Below are 23,111 nucleotides of genomic sequence, written 5' to 3'. Positions count from 1 at the left end.
CTGGCTGATCTCACAAATGACAAAGGCGTCCGAGGGATGCCTCAGCTATCTTACATCATGAACACAGCCAACAGGTGTCAGCTGTGTAACACAGCCAGCACCCACCCTGTATAATGTTGGCTCAGCCATATTTGTCCTCCTGACTTCCTGAATACATCTATGGCAGAGGTTGGGAAAAGGTTAATGCAACACAGAATAGCACAATCACATTAAAAGTCAGTTACCGTATATACTCCCATAAAATAGTGAAAAAAACCCCTTTAAAAATATATAATAAAAAAATAAAATAAATAAAAGTTCTAAATCCCTCCTTTCCCTAGAATACATATAAAATTTGAAAATTACTGTGAAACACAAACACATTATGTATCCCTGTGTCTGAGAGTGCCCGGTCTACTAAATATAGGGTATCTGCAGTGCTCCTGTTCCGTTGCGAAGGGGTTAATAGGAGCACTGCAGATAACCTATATGCAGCTAGGCTGAATTCCAAGTGGGGGAAAAAAAACTCAGTCCTTAAGCTCAGGGAAGGGGCAGACAGACAACCAAAACACCCCCTCCCCTTCCCCAGCATCTACTGCACCCAAAAACTCCGACCATTTTAATTTTTGAATTTTTCCAGTAGCTGCTGTATTTCCCCCCCTCGACGTATACTCGAATCAATAAATTTTCCCATTTTTTTTTTAAGTAAAATTAGGGGCCTCGGCTTATATTCGGGTCGGCTTATACTCGAGTATATATGGTATATCTTCATGTTTTAAAGAAAACATTCATGTTTTCTTTAAAAAAAAATTAAAAACATAGTACATTTAAGGCTAGGTTCACATGTGTGTCAAGAGATTCCACCAAAAATTGTCGGACAGAAAAGTCCTGTACGTAGGGCTTTTCTCTCTGCAGGTTTCAGGATAAAAATGGCAGAAACCTGACAGACACCTGGCAGACCCTATGTAGTCTATAGGGTCAACGGGTAACCGCTGTTTTAGAAGATGGGCTCTCCAATGTTCGTGTCCCCTGGGGGACCCAAATGATGGAGAGCCAAGCACTAGTGTTAAACTAGCCTTACAAATGCTGCCTGGGCTGTGCAAGTCTGTAATTTTGTTCCAGCACGATTATAATCACAAACTAAAACTAACTAGAACTAAACAAGCAGGTAAGTGGCCACATATCTGAGTGAATACACCGGGATACTGTAGTTAAGAGAAAAGTCATTTAAACCTGAACATATTGGTGGGAGCAGAATATACTTATTTCTATGGGGACCTCTCAACTCCTTTCTGACAAATAACTTCGTGGATAAGAAAGGCTTAGCAGGCTGAATTTCTATGCTTGATCATTTTTATTCTCAAGGAGGTGTCTGACAAAGGTTTATCTTATTTCCCTTTCCTCACGGACAACGCACAAATGCTTGGCTGATGGAGTAGTCAAAAGGAACAGCTGTAGGTTGAACAAGCATTTGGCTGACAACTGCTAAAAATGTATCGGCACCTTAACTGGAATACAAAAATGAAACTGCTTTGCTTCAATCCCTTCCCTTAGGATTACCAAGAAATCCACCAATAAACACTGAAAACAGAAGATCAGTCAAATCTTGTCTCTTTATCAATAACCATGACATTCTCAGGATTATAAAACTGATGACATCCTTAGAGTAGATTGCAGCATTTGGAGAAGCAGTCTTTACTCTTTACTAACACTGTATAGCAGTTGTGCTTGGTATTGCATGTCAACCCTAAGTTCTCAAATAGGACTGAGCTGAAAATAGGCCATGTAGATCATGAACATGACCTAACTCACCAGAGCATAGGTAATTGGTGGGAAAGCTAGTGTCTGACCCCCACCAATCTAATACTGATTACATATCCTAACAATGGGTCATTAATATAAGTCCAGAAAACCCCCTCTTAAGGCTAAGGTCGCATGTTGCAGAAATGTAGCAATGTTTTTTGGCCACTGCAGAAGTGTAATGGAAATTAATAAAAATGCTGAATTTTACAGTCTCAGTAAAGCGAATGAGATTTTGTTTTTTCCCATCCACACAGTGGAAAAAATGAACCAGAAAACGTAGCATGTTAATGTTGCCAGCGGAATTGTTGCGTTTTTTTTTCTACTACCTTGTATGCAATGAGGAAAAATGCAGCAAAGACACAGTGTGGCATTTCATTGCAGAGATGAGCAAACCCCCAGGTTTTTATCTGCATTTCTGCAATGTGTGGCCTTAACCTTAAAAAATCTATTCCATTTATTTTCTTCCTCATAGTACTTGGTAGTCTCCTCATGTTAGGAGGGATGTGGAACTTCTTCACATGCATAAACTGGCACGTTCAAGTCTGAAGAGCCTGTTCCATATTTCTGCCGGTAGAAAAACCCCATGAGGTGCGTGGAAGTCAATTTTCCTCATATAGGAAGAATTCCTTCCCAACTTCAAATATGGCAATGAGGATAAACCCCTAAATCCCCATATCCAAAAATTTATTAACTATAACATATAATATTAACCCCTCTCCACCAGAAGAATTTTTAAATTTTTCTTTTTGACTCCCCGCCTTCCAAACCCCATAACTTTTTTATTTTTCTGTTCAAAGCGGGACAAATTGTTGTTCATGATGCTACCATTTATTATTCTGTATGTACTGGGAAGCTGGAGAAAAAAAATCAGAATGGGGTGGATGTGAAGAAAAAGTGCATTTGTATAACTTTCTAACGGGCTTAGTTTTTATGGTGTTCACTCTGCAGTGTATTCTATGTTTTGGTACGATTCCGGGGATACCAAATTTATAAAGTTTTATTTACATTTTTTTTTTTTTAAATGTAGATTATGAGCCCCACATAGAGCTCACGATGTACATTTTTCCCTATCAGTATGTCTGTTTGGAATATGGGATGGAAATCCATGCAAACACGGGGAGAACATACAAACTCCTTGCAGATGGTTTTTTGCTCTTGGTGGGATTTGAACACCAGGACTCCAGCACTGCAAGGCTGCAGTGCTAACCACTGAGCCACCGTGTGGCCCCAAGTTTTATTTACATTTTAACATCTTAACAAAAATCTAAAACTTTGCCACAGTGCGTTTTTTTGCAAGGCCAAGTGTCCTTTTTAGTTATACTATTTTTTGGGAATGTCTATTGCTTGGATCACTTTGGATTCAAATTTGTATCAGAGGCAAAACAATAAAAAAAAGCGGTTCAGCACTTTAGATTTTTTTCCTGCTACAGTGTTCACCATACAGGAAACTATACTTATAAGTATGTAGAATACTCTGTAACAGAGTAGCTACCATTTTAAAGAATCTGGAAGGGGTCAAAGGGGTTGTCCAGGATATTTTAGTATTTCGGAACTATACTCACCTTTCACTAAAGGCCAATCTGCAGCCTAAGGAAAGGAACTGGGACGTCACCTTTGATGTCTATGAGTGATGTTCTGTGTTCTTTCCTTAGGCTGCTCAGTGATCATGTGCGGCAGGAACTTCTGCCGGTAAAGCCCCAGAGCTCTGCAGGATCGGATGGCAGCCTGGGACACCGGAGCACCAAGGAGGGGCGAGTAGGGTTTTTTAAAAATTATTTTTCACTTTCTCTGGCCTCCTGAGACAATACTAAAATATCCTGGCCATCCACTTTAATAAATAAAAGGAAGACATCCAGGCCTTTCTTCAACTCTTTACGTGAATTCTCCATGACTTCCTCTGATAGAGTATTCCATGGTCTCACTGCTCTTACAGTAAAAAAAACCCCATTTTTATTTCCATGTAAAAACGTTCTTTTAACTGTATATACTCGAGTATAAGCCGACCTGAATATAAGCCGAGGCCCCTAATTTTACCACAAAAAACTGGGAAAACTTATTGGCTCGAGTATAAGCCAAGGGGGGGAAATGCAGCAGCTACTGGAAAATTTCAAAAATTAAAATGGTCAGAGTTTTTGGGTGCAGTAGATGCTGGGTGCTGGGGAAGGGGAGGGGGTGTTTTGGTTGTCTGTCTGCCCCTTCCCTGAGCTTGAGGACTGTTTTTTTCCTCCCACTTGGAATTCAGCCTGGCTGAATATAGGGTATCTGCGGTGCTCCTATTAACCCCTTCCCGACAGAATAGGAGCACTGCAGATACCCTATATTCAGTAGACCGGGCACTTTCAGACACAGGGATACCTAATGTGTATGTGTTTCACAGTAATTCTCTACTTTTATATGTATTCTAGGGAAAGGAATGATTTACTCGAGTATATACGGTACTTCTAAACATGGAAGAGGATGCTCTTTGTTAAATTCTTGGGTATAAAGATATCTTCCCAAAGATCACTGTACTGACCTTTGATATATTTATACATGGTTATTAAATTACTGTAATCTAAACTAAATAATCTCAGTTTTTATAATCTCCCTGAGTACTGTAGGTCACCCATTCCATTTACTACTTACATTAATGTTAGCATCACCTGTTGATTTCCGTGGGACTAGCCAATAATTTGATATGCATTAAGGCCTTTCAACTCACGGCATATTCAGGAGATTATCAAAGTTTATTTAGAAGGTAATGTTTATAGTGTCACTTACTTCCTAGGAGCTTCTGGCTCAGGGACAGGATTCTCTTCCTTTACTTCCATCTTTACTTCTACAGGGGATGTCTCTTCTCTGGTGCGAGAACCTCTGCGCCTGGTGCCAGTAGATGACCTAAGAAAGAATTTTGGCAGAAGAAAAAAACAGGTAGGCAAACAATTCATTTTGGAAATACAGAGTGTGACCATTTCAGGAACATTATGCAAATAGAAGACAAAGAGTAAATGTTAATGGGGAGGCCAGGATATATATATGTGCTGGCTGAACAAGCATTAGATTGACAGCCAGCTACATTACAGCTTAGAATCTCCAGCACAATACCTTTGAGAAACTGTTCCCTTGAAAGCTTGGCCATTTGTGCTGCCGATTCATCATTCTTCTAACTTACTAAACAGGAAGATATCGTTGTCTTCCATGTTACAGATGCAGTGAAAAACTGTGGCCTGGTCACTGCTTCTACACACTATATGAACCACTCTTGTTATCACTGCCCTCTTTAAAGGGGTTTTCTAATGCATCCACTGAACAGGTCATAAGTATCTGAAGTGTGGGGGTCCAACATCCACTGATTTGGCAGGCTGTGAGTGCCAAAAGCTACAGCAATGGATGGGCAGTGGTATGCTCGTATTCAATGTGAGAAAAATTGCAATTCCTTGGCACCACCAGCATACAATGACTGCTTCTGCTTCCCATCCACTGCTGTGGCTTACAGAGCCCAAAGACTGCTGCATCAGCAGATCTGTGTGGGGTCCAAGTGTCAAGTGCATTTCTGTGAAAATGTGGTTCAAAAGGAAGGCTTTAGAAACATGCAGCAAAGCATTCTGCCGCATCAACCTCTTGCTTTTTTTTCTAATTTTACAGTGAAAAGTTTGGTATACTTTCAACAGAATGTACCTCTTCTCCCAAGCACATTCAATTGTCACCATGGGGTTGCAGGACACTTTGCCTTGATACAACATGCCTTTGTTATGTATGTCACTGTTGTAGATTTGGAGAAAAACAACTCTGAAGTCTTATGCAAATCAAGCATTCTGTGAACTGGGGCAGGCCTTCAACTCCCTGGAGTACGACTCCTGCACAACTCCTACCATCTCCTATTTGAGCAGCAATAGCAGTGCTCCAAATGTACAAAAGTGAGATCCATAGCGGAAGTATCATGTTTATCACTATAATGTGCTCTCTAACAGGGTGGTAGCAGTTGAATACGCTCGAGGAAGCAGTACACAACCTTTAACAGTTTTTCAAACATAGAGTTTCAACTAGAGCAAGATGGAAGTAAGATGCATAAAAGGCAACAAAACAACTGCAGCATCATGTACCTGTTCAGCTGTGGCCTATAACTCTTATCTCTGGGGTCATCTTTATAACCAATCTCCTCCTCACTTATCAACTCCTCATCTTCATCTTCTTCGTCATCATCATCACTGAGATGTAGAGGCGGCAACGGGAAGCAAGAAAGAGCATTATGGAGATGAAAGAAGCTAGAGACAGATGAGGAAAGATGGAGGCACTATAGGAGGTTAAGCACACCGCTTCTGTAAATGTCTGATACCTTTCTAGCTGTGGGGGTCTGTATGTTTCATCAGTGGGGTCATCTTTATATGGAGTCTCTTCCTCACTTATTAACACATCATCTTCCTCATCTTCCTCGTCACTGAAGAGCACAGAAAAGCAAAGCATCAGCTGAAAAAGTTAGGAAAATCAACATAGATGTCTTGGCCTTGTCTCATAGACATACTACCTGATTCCAGCTGTATATGATGAAGGACCCTCATTGATCTCTGTAAAATGCAAACCATGAAAAAGAATAAACAATAATAGCAGCGTATTGCAACCACATTCTCCTACAATCCTTCTAAAGATTCCTCAAACATCAGTCCCCAGATGATATTCAGGCTACAATTCATCTCATCCCCTCCTATTTCACAGACCTAAATCAGTTTAAGGCTCAAAAATATATCTGAAAACACAATCACTAAAATATGTTTTCCGTGTTTTTCACTGCTTTTCCTCCGTTTTACATTTTTGCAAAACGCAGCGTTCTTTCAGGTAAAATTATGGTAACATGCTGCGTTTTTCAAAAACCAATGCTTTTTTGAAAACACTGCGTTTTCCACCATGTTTTTTTCCTGTGATCTGGAGGGGAGTTCACCTCATTCACTTTATTGAAACTGTAAAATGCATCATTTTTTAAACCTTATGCTAAGGCCAGACTTTGTAGAAAAGTGGCATTTTTTTGGCAGGTTTTGCTGTGTGTTTTTGAGCAAAAGCCACAAGTGGAATAAAAAATAACGGGGCGCAGATGGCGGATTTTGGTCCTGATTCTGACGCGGGGCAAAACCTGCCTGCCATGACTGTCGCAGCTTCCGACAGTCGCGGCTTCCCGCTCCGGAAGTAGGCCCAAATTAATGGGCCTAGTTCGGAGGGTGCTGCCGCGAGGTGGACGCCGTGGCTCAATGAGCCGCAGAATCTGCATGAAGAAGGAGCAGCTTGCTTCTTTAGTAGCTAGCAGTCTACATAGACCACCATTATGAGCGGGTGGTTTATGACGTGGAATCCGCCCCCTCTTGCCCCGTGTGAACGGGGCCTAAAGAGAAAGGTAAAGGAAGCAAAATCTGCAACAGAAAATTTACCTTTTCAGCAATGTGTGACCTCAACCATAATGGTGTTTAATGCAAACAAACAAACAAAAATGTCTGCTCTTTGTATTTTAACCTTGAGGCTTAGGCCCCACGTAGCAAGCTGCAACCATAAAGCATTGGAAAAAGACCACGGCGGAAACACATCGCGGTTTATTTTCTGCAGTGCTTTTCACAGAAAGTCCCTTCTGTCCCTATTATTATACCTATACAGAAAACGCCAGTGTTTCTGTGGATATAATTGATATACTGGGATTTAGAAAAATGCAACGGTTTTTAAAATTGCAGCACTGTGGATATTTTTCAGCAATGTGTGGATGGGATTAGCCAGAATCCCATCCATTTTGCAGGTACTGTAAAATGCTGCAGCCAAATGGTTGCATTTGCGCAACGTGGGGCCCTGGCCTTATAGGGGTTTTCTATGATCAGAATACTAATGGTCTATAGCTATCAATATCAGATTGGTGGAGGTCTCCCTTCTTTAGTAGCCTTGCTGACCAGCTATTGCACTCAGCCAAGCCCTTTTACATTTATCCATCTACCTGCAACTCATGTGCTTACTAGTGGTAGTGCACATTGTGTACCGCATGTTCTACACACTATAACTTCTGTAAAAAATGAAGAAGCTGCTGTAGGGTTTGAGTCTACGGAAGATAAGCATGTGTTGGGCAAGTCTTGTAAAATTTGTCTCGCGAGTTTCCCCCAGCAGTTCATTAAGACTGAAGACTTCTGAGTCAGAACCCGCTTTATTATTATTATTATGGGTCTCTTCAGCCAATGGGAGGTGAGCAAACATAAATAACAGTGTTACTCACCTCTTCAAGCCTCCTGAATGACATCAGAACCTGCTGAGACGACGTGGTGCTTACACTTTTACATCAGAACACCACGTAACTACTGAGGCCCAATTATAGGCCTCAGCGATTTCTGATGTCACGGAAGAGGCCGGAGGAGGACAAATACCAGCACTGAAGCCCAGGAGATGTGAGTTACAGTCTTTCATATGTTTGCTAACCTTCAATGAGCCTCTACTAATCATACACTGGGGTCTGAAGAAATCCCAGAGTATAACAGCACTTTCAGTTTGGACATTTTTGGGTCCAAACGAAACTGCAGGTAAATGCTCAGATACTGTAATAAGCAATCAAAATAACCAACAAATGGATGATAGGGGTGCCCATAGTTAGATCCTCACTGCTATGATATTGATGACCTGTCTTAACAATAGACTATTAATATTGTGATCCTAGAAAACCACTCTAAACAGTGCCACTCACAGTAAAAATCCTTTTCAAATCCACATATGTGGAACTCCTCCCAGCTGCTTTACATGGCCATGTTTGGGCCATGAAAAAACATTCCATGTATCAACTACATTTCCTGACCCAAACGCGGTTCAGTAGAGTTGACCTGGCACGATATGTTCATTTCGCTAAGCAGGTTTTCATGACTTGTACTTGCCTGTGTAACATGGTATCATATTTGTGACTGAGCACACGGCCTTCATTTTCTTACCATAGACTAGATCATCTGGGTCAGGTTCTGTCTTACAGATGAGTTCCAAGGTAGGGGAATCTGAGCGTGTGCTGCGCAGGACACCTTCCCTCACAACCGTACGGGTCTCCACCACATCCAGGTGTGAATCGGGAATTAATATTGGAGGCTCTGTCTCCTGTACCACTACTTCCTCCACCTCACATTTTGGTGCTGAGAGGTGAGGCAAAGAAATAGAAAACGTGAAAGGAAAAATATAAGGTTTTAAATAACAGAACAGAATAGGACTCGTCCTCCCAAGAGAAATGCAATGTCCACTAAATACACTTGAACATGTCACCAGGAAAATGCAATGCAATCTCCGAGCCACAAGCCATAATAAACAATAGATTGTGGTATCCGTTTAAGGGGAAAGATTCTATAACTTGGATTTAAATCTCACTTAAATCTCTGTTCTTTTTTTCTATAGAGTAAAGGAGACAGTCCTGCCAGTGACTGACAGCTATCTCAGTAGACAGTCACAGCTGTCAATTGCTGATAGGACAGTCTCCTTGACTTTATAGTAAAGAAAGAGCTGAGATTTTAATGGCTAAATGACAAGTTTTATCAAATCTTTGCCACAAAACGACATATCAACCTGCTTACACCCTCCTGTTCTAGAACATGATGCCTGCAGATTGGACTACATTTTCCTGTTGACAGGGTTCCTTTTAGTCTTGAGGCCGTGTAGCTCTATTTTAGTTTTCCTAATGAAATATAGAAAAATCTGCAGAATTTAAAAAAAATAATAATTCATTTCAATTTTGAGCATTTGGCTATTGCTGAGATTGGAAATGTAGTACAAGACACTACCTGCGATTTGATGGCGGATTTTGCCTTCCCCATTGTTATCAACCACATTAAATTCTTGCTCAATCCGCAACAGATATTAACATGCTGTGAATCGGGAAATCTCCACCACAGGTGACTTACTCTGCAGAATATTTCTACAGCATGTGGATACCATTTGATAAAATCTTACTTGCCTTACACTATATTCTACTACGGCACAAATACAGAAGAAAAATAAGCAGCAATTCCATCCTATGTGGGATTTTAAGCATCTCAGACTTCAATGACCTCCAATGACAAACTCCCAATAAACATGGGCACTGCCAAAGACACCCATCACAGACAAACAGAAGGAAAGCCATTCACCTTCTGTACTATCTTTAGGTGGGTCATTCACCTCTATACAAGTATAAAAGGACATATTGATCAGAGATTCCATTATTTACACATTTCAAAAGATTGCCAAACCTTTCATTATTTTCTATGAATTCACATAGCTTGCATTTACTTTCATAGGAAGTCACTCACTGGCTTTTTAGTAAATTAGGAGATTTTTACTGCTTATGTCTGACCATGGCTGTTACCCATTTACAAAAAAAGGTGAAGCAGAAGTTAGAGCTATGCTGTGGAAAAATAGTGGAGTTATATTCCAACACGTTGTATAGGATACGGGAGAAAGTCACTGCCAGGCATGTCTGTGAACAAAAGTAGAGGGCAGCTGAAATTTTCTACCGTCATCTGTAGTTGCAATTCCCCAGAACCACCAAATATGTAGCGGGCAGGGCTAAATACTTGGATAGGGGCAACCTGCATGCATTCTTAGTCCACTGCCCGCCAGCTATGGAAGCTATCAGAAGCGCTGTTCTATGCAGATCATATACTGATAACCTACCCTGTGGCTAAGTCATTAGTTTGAAGACTCCATAGAGATAATGAACACCCCCTAATGGTCAAAAGAGGTGAAAAACCTTCATATAGTAAATCTGACCCTTTTCTTATAGTAAAGACTAGAGTGACTGGTGATAAAAGACAATTATCTTATTGTCCTCCTTCTACTTTACCTTCATATAACAGAGAACCCGGAAGCGAGAAGTATTAAAGGTGTTGGCCACTTTCAGACCAATATTGACAAACAAATGTACAATAAAAAGTTGTACAATTTTCCAGTATACTTTCTGTATCAATTCCTCACGGTTTTCTAGATTTCGGCTTGCTGTCATTCATTCTGTTACTTCTAGAGCAGTGGTGGGCATGGGCAATTAATTTTCCCATGGGGCCACATGAGAAATTGTAGCAGTTCTAGAGGGCCATGCGCGTCATGGCAAATTTAGCTCCACCCACTTCTCTGCTGACTCCACCCATTCTCAATCATTTTTCCATGTGCCCCACAAAGTAAAATCCTCCTACAGTCACCCTAACATTATACACCCCCACATTATAACGTTTCCCTCCAAATGTCCCACAGTATTAAGTCCCTCTCCTGGTGCCCCAGTATAAACTAGTAGAAACTAGAGGGGACATTAAATTGGGGCAGCTGGAGGGGGACATTAAACTGGGGGCAACTAGAGGCAGACATGTCCCCCTCCAGCTAGCTCCACAGTTTAATATCCTCCTCCAGCTGCCCCAGTTTAATGTCGCCTTCCATCTGCCCCCTAGTTTAATGCCCCCCCTACATGTGCATTAAGTTTAACTGCCCCCCTACATCTGCCCCTAGTTCCCCCCTCTTGCTCACACATGCTGTCTCTTCTCTCTTTATCATCCAGCAGCCCCCATTGCCGGCAGCTTGCAGAGAGCACACAGTCCCGTGTTGCTCCGCCCACTATTGAGTCATAGTCTATCCTGGTGATAGGCTGTGATGACATCATCACAGGTCCTTGAAAAACCTTCCACTAGCTATGTGGGCCGGACAGAAGCAGTCAGAGGGCCGAATGTGGCCCGTGGGCTGTACATTGCTCAGGTCTGTTCTAGAGGATAAAACTCTGACCATGGTCATGTGATTTATGGTCCATGGTCATGTGATGAGCACACAGGTGTACAGCTGATTACCAGACATCTGTCTGATTACTGTCCTGTGACTATAAAGAGCAGCACCTGTGTGCTCATCACATGACCATGGACCATAAATCACATGACCATGGTCAGAGCTTTATCCTCTAGAAGTAACAGAATGAATGACAGCAAGCAGAGATCTAGAAAACCGTGAGGAATTGATACAGAAAGTATATTGGAAAATTGTATATCTTTTTATTGTACATTTGTTTGTCAATATTGGTCTGAGAGTGGCCAACCCCTTTAGTGCTAGGCCAGCTGAACACGCTGCCTACAAAGTGGATGGGATTAGCTAGAATTAGCCCGAAGCCGTATTGCAGAAAAAAAATCCGTAGCGGAAAAGCTGCTTCTTTGAAAATCACAGCATGTCAATTATACCTATGGAAACGCTGGCGTTTTCTGTATAGGTATAATAGGGGCAGAAAGACATTCGGAAAAAATGCGATGCGTCTCACTATATGGGGATTTAGCCTAAATGTAACTTGCCTTGGACATGGCATTAGGTCAAAATACTGATGCCTGCCCACTGATATCATTCCACTAGCTATCATGAACTTTCTTGGTTAACAATAAACTGGAAACTCAAGCCAGTAACAAACGCAAGGTGAGGTCAGAATTAATCAGTTTATTATTTCATAGCATTTTAAGCATTTGGTAAATAAAAGTCACTGCAAAATTTCTATAATTTTCTAAATTTCTATAAATAATGCTGCCCGTTAGCAGTCTCAAAGAACAAGAGGCATCTGGCAATTCTTGGTGGTAAGTAAGTTCCATATTATATGTTATTTGTCCAGTATGTACAGAAAGAGAGCAGCAGCACTGAGTATATTGGGAGCTTTAGAAACAAGGATGACATGCGTCACTGTGATAGGTACTTTATATACAAAGCCATTTGCTTTGTATACAAAGTAAGAAGTACAGTGATGCATGATGTCATCCATGTTTTTACAGATCTGAATACTGAAGAATATTCCCTTTAAATGTCTATATCAAATAATATGCATGGGTCTAAGTTCATTCATGAAACATGTTACATACACATAAGAAAAGGTCCCATTGGTTTGTGTATTATGTGTGGGAGGGGGGGCTCCACTGACCCTTTAAAAAGAGTGACACAAGAACACTGGGTCCTGTGGCTGACAGTGTTTAGACACCTGTCACCTATGCTGTGGATAGCTGAAAACTTAAGATTCTAGGAAAATCCATGAAAGTATTTTCCTAAATGGGTCCTGTTTTGCATGTGTTGGTAATGAAAGTCTCACTGGCACAGGAACGCAGAACTTACAACTGGGCACACGATGGTCACCCAGAATATAGTTGTATAATGACAGGCCGCATATCCCCACCGTGCTATTTTCAGCCAGAAGCATATGTTTCACCAAAAGTTTGACATTGTGCTCTTTGTCACCAAAAATTAGGGATTCCAATCTGGGATTTCCTAAATCATCCAGCAAAAGGACACCCCCCATTCCAATTGTTAGGAGAACTGACATGTATGTGGGCATGTAATTAGTGAAGGTATTTCCAAAGCTTCCACACGTAACATGGACAGTACATGGCTCTGAGCTCACACCTACCTTTATTAGCTAACATTTCTTCCTCCAGGTAGCTGTAAATGGAAATCAAGCTTATTAATTCACATCCCACAATGCTTTGCTACAACTCCTGACAGAAGTTAGCCCTGCCCACCTCCTCTTCTATGGCATATGGCCCTGATGTGAGCCTAGCTTAAGCCAATGCCCAGCCTATGCCCCATGCCCCCAGCTTCAACCACATAGCATATACTCAATAATTTAGAGTATTTAACACAAGCAGACACAGGCACCCCAATATGCAAATGAGCCCCGCCCAGTATGTTAATCAATTGACCACGCCCATATCAACTTTTCAACCCACTTTTAGCCAATAGTGTCACGCCCCCTCCCCCTAGCTGGAGACTGTACCGTACAAGAACTAAAAGCGCAGACCCCCGACACCCCCTGCCGTGACGTCATTCACCTGTGCCTGCCCCCAAGACCTAGCTCCTCCTCCTCCTCCCCAGGCATTTCCCGGCGGCTTCTCCTCCTCCGCGGACACTCCGCCTTCCTTCGGCGGGAGGAGCCCCCGGTCACAACTTCATCTTCCACGGCCGCCCCCTCGGCCCCAGCTGCCCGCTTCGGGCGGCCCCGCGGCTCTGGCCCTCCCGGCATCCGTCCGTCAGCCAGTCCGCTCTCTGTATGCGGCACTGCGCAGGCGCGGAGCTCCCCCTCCGGGTCAGCGCTCTTACGTCACTTAGCGTGCGAACCCCCTTGCTTGCGGCTTAGGCCTGACTGCGCCTGTGCGAAATGAAAGCTGCGTTTGCCTGTGATGTACTGCGCATGCGTAATATCTACAACATTGCGAGCCGTGATCCGTGCTATGCCGCTTCTTGAAGAAACTAATCGTTCATTGGACAATCCTTGAGTTGTGGGAGGTCGATATGTATAATGCGCATGCTCTGTTCTTAGGGAACGATGTGCTTTGACTTATGGGATGTGTAGTTTCATAAAAGTTTATTTTTTTATGAACATAACTTTATTATAAATGAGCAGACACGGAACTTAAATACGTAGTTAAAATTGGTGTTGACAGGAAGGTGACGCTTTATCACAAATGTGTGATGCGAAGTGAGCAGTGTGTGTACAGCTAGCAATGTGTACGAGCAAGCGCTGGATGTCTTTGCCTGTGGTGGCAAAATGTCATCACCCTCCAGTGCATTTTCCATTCAAGTTGTAGTTTCAGCTGTAAATGGCTGCCTGGAGTTTTAGCCAACTCTTTATTATTGCACAAGCTAGTCTTGTAATACACTGTAATCTGTACATGTGTGCACCGCTCTTCTGATATGTTACAGTGCTGTCAGATCTAGCCCAACTATATTATAAAACTAAAAAAGGCCCTGTTACCCATAGCAAACAGTCTGAGCTCAGCTTTCACTTTTCATAGTATTGGTTGCTACGTAAAATGATAGACTTTTTTCTGTTCAAGACTTATGTTCACACAGAGGAATTTGGTTCTGATTTCGAGGTGGATTCCTTCTCAAAAAGCTGCTACAATTTAATGGCTGGAATCTACCTCCCATTGTTTGGACACTTCCTGCACACTGAAAATATTTGTAAAGTGCTGCGGTATTAGTTGCCGCTTATGTAAGTAAGGCCTGGTTCACATCTGAATTCGATATTCTGTTCGGGGGAGTCTGCATGGGGACCCCCCTCGAATGGAATACCGAGTGCATTGACAAGTGGTGAGCAATGAAACCACATGGAATCCAAAGGCTATAACAGGGTCCGTGTACTTGCCGTGCACTGCACACACAAATGATTCGTGCACAGCAAGCACATGGACCCCATAGACTATAATGGGCACAGCGCTTGCAATTGCGTTTGTATTCCGTTCGGGTGGGGGGTCTCCATGTGGACTCTCTCCGGACGGAATGCAAATGTGAACGAACCCTAAGTTTCATTTAGGCTCTACTGTCAGGTGGGCATGACTTTTCTGTCTGGTCCAATCCAGGACTGTCCTAGAGAGCCTAAGTGTACTGAAGCTGACGGAAATTATTGCTCGGGAACGGTGGGGGCTAGAGAAATGGTTTCAACTTGAGTTCATAAAAGTCCTCTTTAGGCTCTGCGGGAAAAACCACCACAGGTTTTTCCAGCAGCACTTTTCAATCCTGACTAGAATTGATTCTCCCATAGGAATGAATGGAAGCGGCCGAACAGCAAGGGGTTAAGCGCCGGCCATGCACCGGCCACTTCCATTCATTCCTATGGAGTGAGGTATTCGAAACTATAGTTTTGAATACTATTCGCTCATCTCTAATCCTGACAGCTGTGTGTCTGGTATGCGCATGTTAAAACCCCCATTCTCTATATCTATAACTCGTCATATTTTATCTCACATCAGTTTTACAGCTGGGTGACTCAGCTAATCATAACACACCATCTGTTATTTGCTCTGCCAATGGCCCTATTTTGTAGGTACCCAAGACCACGCTACTGGTTTCCAACAACAAACTGCACTCCCTCCATTGATGAGAAACCCCGCTGCACAGGTTGCAATTTACCGGTACTTATCATGGCCCATAAATACTTTTATGCATGTGAATTGTGAAAGTAAAAAAAAAGCAGTGTTTTCACAAATGCCCTTATTTGCCCCCAGCTAATAACAGGATCATCAACCCCTGACTAAATGTTTCTAGCTTGTCGTGCAAGACTAAGCTTCATTGACTTTATAAAACATCACTCTATCTCCTGTGCACTCCACAGTGTTATGTGGATCTTCCTCCTTGATTTCTTCACATCAATTGTGTCTTGTTTGTTTGAAACCACAGCAGCATAGAGTTCATTGTCTATTATATTTCCATTACTTCTTATGTGCATTTTGCTGTACGCTGGTCCACAGGTGAAAGCCCCCACTGGTTTCCTGAACCAGGTGGGTCTCCAGTTGACCATGGCATACTTCATACAGATACTCATTGTACAGCATCTAATATACTGAATATCCAGTTTATTTTTATATAGTGTAGACATACTGGACAACTGAGAAGCGTTTACGCTACATGGGGCCCTGGCCTTAACAGTCAGTCACAAAGCAGGGGTCCCAATAGCCTATAATTTTGCAGCATCTTGCCAAGCTCACAAATCTAAAAGGGTTCTAGTTGAAGGCAAGAGCCAGACAGCAGGCTGCAGAAAGGACGCCAAGATAGAAATAGGGCTAGGCAGGAAGCTACTACTGGAAAAAATAGTGTTAGCGACATTTTACGAATTTGTGAATTACTGTCAGGTAATATTTGCATCTAGAAGTATAGAGGGCCCTCAGAATTTATTTTGCCTGTGGGCCCTAGGCACCTCATTCTGACACTGGTTTGGAGCTTCTTCTCTAAAGCCTTCTTTAATCTGAGGGTTACATTGTCCAATTACATAGTTACATAGTAGATGAGGTTGGATAAAGACATCAGTCCGTCAAGTCCAACCTATAACCCTACAGTCCCCTAGTGTTGATCCAGGGGAAGGCAAAAAAAACCCCATGAGGCTCATGCCAATTGACGCATTTCAGGGGAAAAATTCCTTCCCAACTCCAAATCTGGCAGTCAGTATAGAACCTTGGATCAACGTGTCCTTAAAATCTAGAGACCATAACCCGTTATATTTTTCTCTTCAAGAAAGGCATCCAGGCCCACTTTGAACTTGTTCAGTGAATCCGCCATCACCACTTCCTGGGGCAGAGAGTTCCAGAGCCTTGGTCAGAGGATAATCGTACACATCAGGGAGAGTGTTTGCCTACATAGGCAGTACGGAGACTTACAAGTCATTCCTGCTCCGCTAGGGATTCTGGGTAAAAAAATATGCAAATCTATCCTGGAGAATAGATTTGCATATTTTTTACCCATTGTCCAATTGTGGTACTTCAAAGAGTTGCAAAACATTTTGGATGCTTTAAACACATTAATTGAAAGTGAAAATTGGCTGTGTGACAGCGTTTTTTGTTTTTTTTCCAACGATGATCACACGGGTTCATCAAATTCACTTTATTATTCACATTACCGATTTTTTGATAATCTGTTTCAACAGAATAATGACCTATTTTGCCTGTTTTCACGGATCCCTCAATACATGCAAATGTATGAGCGATTCACTAAAATGCGTACACCTGAGTGCCAAACTGCTGTGTAAAAATTTACATTTTTCATGGCCATTTTCTGGCATGGTCATGTAGGCTAACAGTTTCTAGACCTATACTGTAATATCATTATTATTATTATTATTAAAGGTACATGCACAAAGTGTAACTGTTTCAGCAGGAGAACTCTTTTGGCACTATCAAGAATGGGCACCCTGCTGGGGTGGTTGTACTTTTTGAGATGAGGACAGGTGAAAGTGTGTGGGGAAAGAAGTGGTAGAGGTTCTGTGGGATGGAGTAGAGACAAGGTCAAGGACTAATGGGAACTACTAGGTAACAGATGTTCAGAGAAGGCATAGACATGAGAGACATAAGACGTAGTAGACATAGTGGCAGCTGCTGTCTGTACAGCCTCTAACCATGTCCACCAGGGGCAGATTGGAAACTGATAATAGCCCTGGGAGAAAAAAAAAAATTAAACGTGGTCCCATTGTCTAGGCAGACTCAGTGCAAGTAGGTGGAGTCAATACAAGTAGGTGGAGTCAATACAAGTATACAGGGTCAGCATAAGTGGCTCCTGGTAAAGCAGTAAAAGTAATTTTGCACAGAACTGCTTTACATGGAGGGAGAGGCAGCAGTCGTATGTAAGTTACTATGTCAAACTGCTGCCTGTCACTATACTACAGTATATATACACACTATATTACACAGGGCTACCTGCTGTATATGTAAAGGCAGCAGTCCTATGTAAGTACCTATACATGTTCAAAAATTTAAGTTTCGGAAGAACCCAAATTTTGGGGTTTCGCCACCCATGAACCATTATTATACATTGAGGTCTTTTCAGAGCATAATGAGTGGAGGCCCAGGGGAGGTGATTAAACATAATAAACAGTGTAACTCACTTTTCCTGGGCTCAGGTGCATGCATTTTGGCTATGATGCTGACATGATCGCCGAGGCTCAGTCACAGGCCTCAGCGGTCTGTGACGTCATTCATGACATCTCAGAAGAGAAACCACCTTGGAGGCTCATTATACACCAGGGTTTGAAGAGATCCCAGAATATAATAGCATTTTGGTGAACCTCATGCAAAGAATTTTAGGAAGCTCATCCAACAAACATTCTCAGTGCTGCCAGGCTGCACTCTGCAGCAATAGTCTGGGTAAAAGGATTCAGGGTAAGTAGCTTGCCAGCCCAATGGCCCATATTCCAGTCGGCCCACCAGTAATTTTCCTGGTGATGTACATTGCCATTGCCAGATGTCAGTCTTCTTTGTGTCACTACAAAATAATACTGTGTAATATACAGTAATTGCACCCTATTAGTGTCTCCTTGCTTTCATAATGACTTCGTAGTAGAAATACACAGTATTATATCCTCTTAGTGTCTACCACACAGTGTGATGTCTCCTTAGTGCACCCCACATAGTATGATGCCCATAGTACTCTGACACAGGATAATGCTCCTTTAGTTCTCCACACAGTATGATACCGGCCTAGCATTGCTCACATAGTATGATTCCCCATAATTCTGCCACACAGTTATGATGGCCATTTAGTGCCCCCCAGATGGTATAATCTCCATTAGTACTTCACAATACAGTGCACTATATACTGTCTGCCACTGACACCCACATCACTGGTTCTAGCCCAACTCTGGCAACCAGTGGCGTAACTAGGAATGGCGGGGCCCCGTGGCGAACTTTTGACATGGGCCCCCCCCCCCCCCCCATCCCAACTGACGCCGAAGACCTCGACTGACCCCCTCCTCCGCACTCTATTATGTCCCTTACTTACTTGCCCCTGCACACAGTATTAACCCCAATAGTGTCCCCTGCACACACAGTATTAACCCCAATAGTGTCCCCTGCACACACAGTATTAACCCCAATAGTGTCCCCTGCACACACAGTGTTAACCCCTATAGTGTCCCCTGCACACACAGTGTTAACCCCTATAGTGTCCCATGCACACACAGTGTTAACCCCTATAGTGTCCCCTGCACACACAGTGTTAACCCCTATAGTGTCCCCTGCACACACAGTGTTAACCCCTATAGTGTCCCCTGCACACACAGTGTTAACCCCTATAGTGTCCCCTGCACACACAGTGTTAACCCCTATAGTGTCCCCTGCACACACAGTGTTAACCCCTATAGTGTCCCCTGCACACACAGTGTTAACCCCAATAGTGTCCCTCTGTGGACACCCATAAACAATTATTATACTCTGGGGTCTTTTCAGACCCCAGAGTATAATAATCGGAGACTAAATCGGGAATAAAAACATTAAAAAAAAAACCCCACTGTTGCTTCTTACCTGTTCCCCGGCTCCTGTGCTGTACTGTCCTCCTCTCGCGTCCTTCGTTAATGACATCGGACGTCACATAACCCGGGAAGCATGCCGGGTTCATGTGACGTCAGAGACGTCAGACAGCAGTAGGACGGAGGCCTGGCAGGATCGCGGAGAGGTAAGTAACAGTTTTTTATGTTTATTACCTCTCCCGATCCGCTGGTCATTATACTCGGGGGTCTGCAAAGACCCCCGAGTATAATGATAGCCTCTGTGGGGCCCGCGGTGTCACTTGCCGATCCCGGCCCAGCCAGGATCGGCAAGTGAATAGGGCCCGTAACTGCCTATTGAAAAAAACCGCAGCGGTAGCGGCTGTCACCGGGCCCCCTAATGGCCCGGGCCCTGTGGCAGCTGCTACTGCTGCTACCACGGTAGTTACGCCCCTGCTGGCAACACAAAGTTATGTGTCAGTAATATAAAACTAACCTCAACAGAGAGGAACAGCAATTGAAAAAAATTTCAGTAGCACACTTTGTGCTATTTTAAAAAAAATTAAAAAATATTTATTTTTCCTGATATTAAAAAAAAAAAATATGCAAAAACAAAAAGGAAATTAGAATGAAGCGCTACATTTCACTGAAAAATGTGCAACAATTGTTTAAATAACCTGAATGAAAAAAAGCACTATAGTATTCAAAACTGTATATACCAAAAAACTAAAAATGTGTCCAGTTATGAACCTTAGAAAACAGTCCAGTCACGAAGTGGTTAAAATGTAGTGAGCCTGTTGCTGGAGGCTTAAATTATAGAGGTAGACAAAAAAGTATAGTTACCTTAATTACCATGAGATTGTTCTTTCTCTCAGACAGTGCTTTTAGTGTATCATTTGCAGGCTTTGTCACTTTTCCTCTTCACTTGCTGTTGGGGGTCCTCAGGCCTCAGTGCTAAATCCCCTTCTATTCTCACTATATGCAGCCCCTATTAGATACCATCAGCAAATTTGGCTTTCAGTGCCATCTTTATGTTTAAAGGGATTCTACTATTAAACTACTTTTTTTTCTAATTACCACGTCGGAATAGCCTTAAGAAAGGCTATTCGTCTCCTACCTTTAGACGTGGTCTCTGTCGCGCTGTTCCGTAGAAATACCGGTTTTAACCGGTATGCAAATTAGCTCTCCGCAGCAATGAGGGTGGGCCCCAGCGTTGAAACACCGATGAGCGCTTCCCCATTGCTGCCCAGAGCTCTTTCCTGCGCCGCCTCCTTCTTCTGCAGCAACTCTGCCTCTTCTGGCTTCTCTTGCTCTTGTAGTTCTATACAAGAGCATAGAGAGGCCACCCCAAAATGGTCGTCAGCTCTTGTATTGAATTGTATGAGCGGCTACCCCAAAATGGCTGCCGGCTCCTGTATTGAACTGCAAGAGCGGCTACCCAAAAATGGCCACGGCCGCTGGCCATTTTGGAGTAGCCGCTCTTGTAGTTCAATACAGGAGCCGGCGGCCATTTTGGGGTAGCCACATCAATATGCAATACGATACCCGAATCCCTAACATTAGCTGGTTGAACAGGTCACATTTTGACTGAATACCAAGCACAGTACTATGCATATAGTAGCAGCTCTGTTTGGTATTGCAGCTCAGCCCCATTTACTTGACCAGGACTTAGCTGCTGCTGTGCCATACGAACGATAAACTTGATGTCATCGGCACCGCTTTCCGATCACATATTGATGACTTAAAAATTAAAAACCTCTGGTTTACTTGCATAGTAGAAATGTACTACTAGAAACTACAATTAGAACTGTATGTAGTTCTTAAAGGGGTTGTCCAAGATGATCATTTTTTTAAATCACTACTGCACATGGCCGCTGAGGTCAATTAGCGACCTCAGGAATGAGACTTCACAGTGCAGTAGGGACTTCCACTGAAAGAAAACAAGAGCGGCAGGGCTGAACTGCATTGAGAGATACTGGAGTACTGGTCTCCTGTAGTGGTTTTCCCAGACAGCCCTTTTAAGTAAAAAAAAAAAAGTGTAAAAAGAAAAAAGGAAGACTCTTGAATTGTGATTTTTCCATGCTTTTTCCATAAAGCATGCATTTACAATGCAAAAGTAGGAAATAAAATATAAGCTGTACATACCTTATTTGGTATCACCACAATTGTAATGACTGGTGAAAATGTTCAAGTTATTTATACTACAAAGTACATCTCATAAAAAGAAAAACATTGAAAAAAAATTACAGTATAGTTTCAATTTTTCATATCCCTCCCCCCCAAAAAATAAAAATAAAGCTTCATCAAGAATGATATGTTCTCCCCAAATAGTATCATTGAAAAAAACAAAGCTTCATATGGCCAGGTTAAATTGGAAAGTAAAATAAACTTCTGGGTTTAAAAAAAAAAGATGAAAAAACATTGCTTTATACTCTATCCGAAAAATAAGCAGGCAATATTTACATGCAACAGTAGAGTGGGCCCCCAGAGACACTTCTACTGCTGTGACAATACCTAGGCACCCTAGTTCTGCACTGTCCCACCATAGCTAGGAACTCCAGTTCTACACTGTCCCACCATACCTAGGCACCCTAGTTTTGCACTGTCGCACCATACCTAGGCACCCCAGTTCCGTACTGTCCCACCATAGCTAGGCACCCCAGTTCTGTACTGTCCCACCATACCTAGGAACCCCAGTTCTGTACTGTCCCACCATAGCTAGGCACCCCAGTTCTGCACTGTCCCATCATACCTAGGAACCCCAGTTCTGTACTGTCCCACCATAGCTAGGCACCCCAGTTCTGCACTGTCCCACCATACCTAGGCACCCCAGTTCTGCACGTTCCCATCATACCTAGGAACCCCAGTTCTGTACTGTCCCACCATAGCTAGGAAACCCAGTTCTGTATTGTCCCACCATACCTAGGCACCATAGTTCTGCACTGTCCCACCATACCTAGGCACCCCAGTTCCGCACTGTCGCACCATACCTACGCACCCCAGTTCCGTACTGTCCCACCATAGCTAGGCACCCCGGTTCCGCACTGTCGCACCATACCTAGGCACCCCAGTTCCGTACTGTCCCACCATAGCTAGGCACCCCAGTTCTGTACTGTCCCACCATACCTAGGAACCCCAGTTCTGTACTGTCCCACCATACCTAGGCAACCCAGTTCTGCACTTTCCCATCATACCTAGGAACCCCAGTTCTGCACTTTCCCATCATACCTAGGAACCCCAGTTCTGTACTGTCCCACCACAGCTAGGAACCCCAGTTCCGCACTGTCCCACCATACCTAGGCACCCTAGTTTTGCAATGTCCCACCATACCTAGGCACCCCAGTTCTGCACTGTCGCACCATACCTAGGCACCCCAGTTCCGTACTGTCCCACCATAGCTAGGCACCCCAGTTCTGTACTGTCCCACCATACCTAGGAACCCCAGTTCTGTACTGTCCCACCATAGCTAGGCACCCCAGTTCTGCACTGTCCCATCATACCTAGGAACCCCAGTTCTGTACTGTCCCACCATAGCTAGGCACCCCAGTTCTGCACTGTCCCACCATACCTAAGCACCCCAGTTCTGCACGTTCCCATCATACCTAGGAACCCCAGTTCTGTACTGTCCCACCATAGC

General features: G+C 43.1%; 1 protein-coding gene across 1 annotated transcript in view; it reads right to left on the bottom strand.

The window, feature by feature from the left end:
* Positions 1-13,854, bottom strand: part of ZFP91 (ZFP91 zinc finger protein, atypical E3 ubiquitin ligase) — a 29,723-nt gene extending 15,869 nt beyond the window's left edge. Inside the window, exons 1-7 of the mRNA XM_075258584.1 lie at positions 13,557-13,854; positions 13,136-13,167; positions 8,700-8,891; positions 6,287-6,326; positions 6,098-6,199; positions 5,865-5,969; positions 4,543-4,659 (exon numbers count right to left, since the gene is read on the bottom strand). Coding sequence (XP_075114685.1) covers positions 4,543-4,659; positions 5,865-5,969; positions 6,098-6,199; positions 6,287-6,326; positions 8,700-8,891; positions 13,136-13,167; positions 13,557-13,747 — 779 coding nt within the window. The 5' untranslated portion in view covers positions 13,748-13,854. The remainder of the gene's footprint in view (positions 1-4,542; positions 4,660-5,864; positions 5,970-6,097; positions 6,200-6,286; positions 6,327-8,699; positions 8,892-13,135; positions 13,168-13,556) is intronic.
* Between the last annotated feature and the right edge of the window lie 9,257 nt (positions 13,855-23,111).

The sequence above is a fragment of the Leptodactylus fuscus genome, chromosome 10, assembly GCF_031893055.1.
Source record: "Leptodactylus fuscus isolate aLepFus1 chromosome 10, aLepFus1.hap2, whole genome shotgun sequence".
NCBI lineage: Eukaryota > Metazoa > Chordata > Amphibia > Anura > Leptodactylidae > Leptodactylus > Leptodactylus fuscus.
This window is presented reverse-complemented; position numbering and strand designations above follow the sequence as displayed.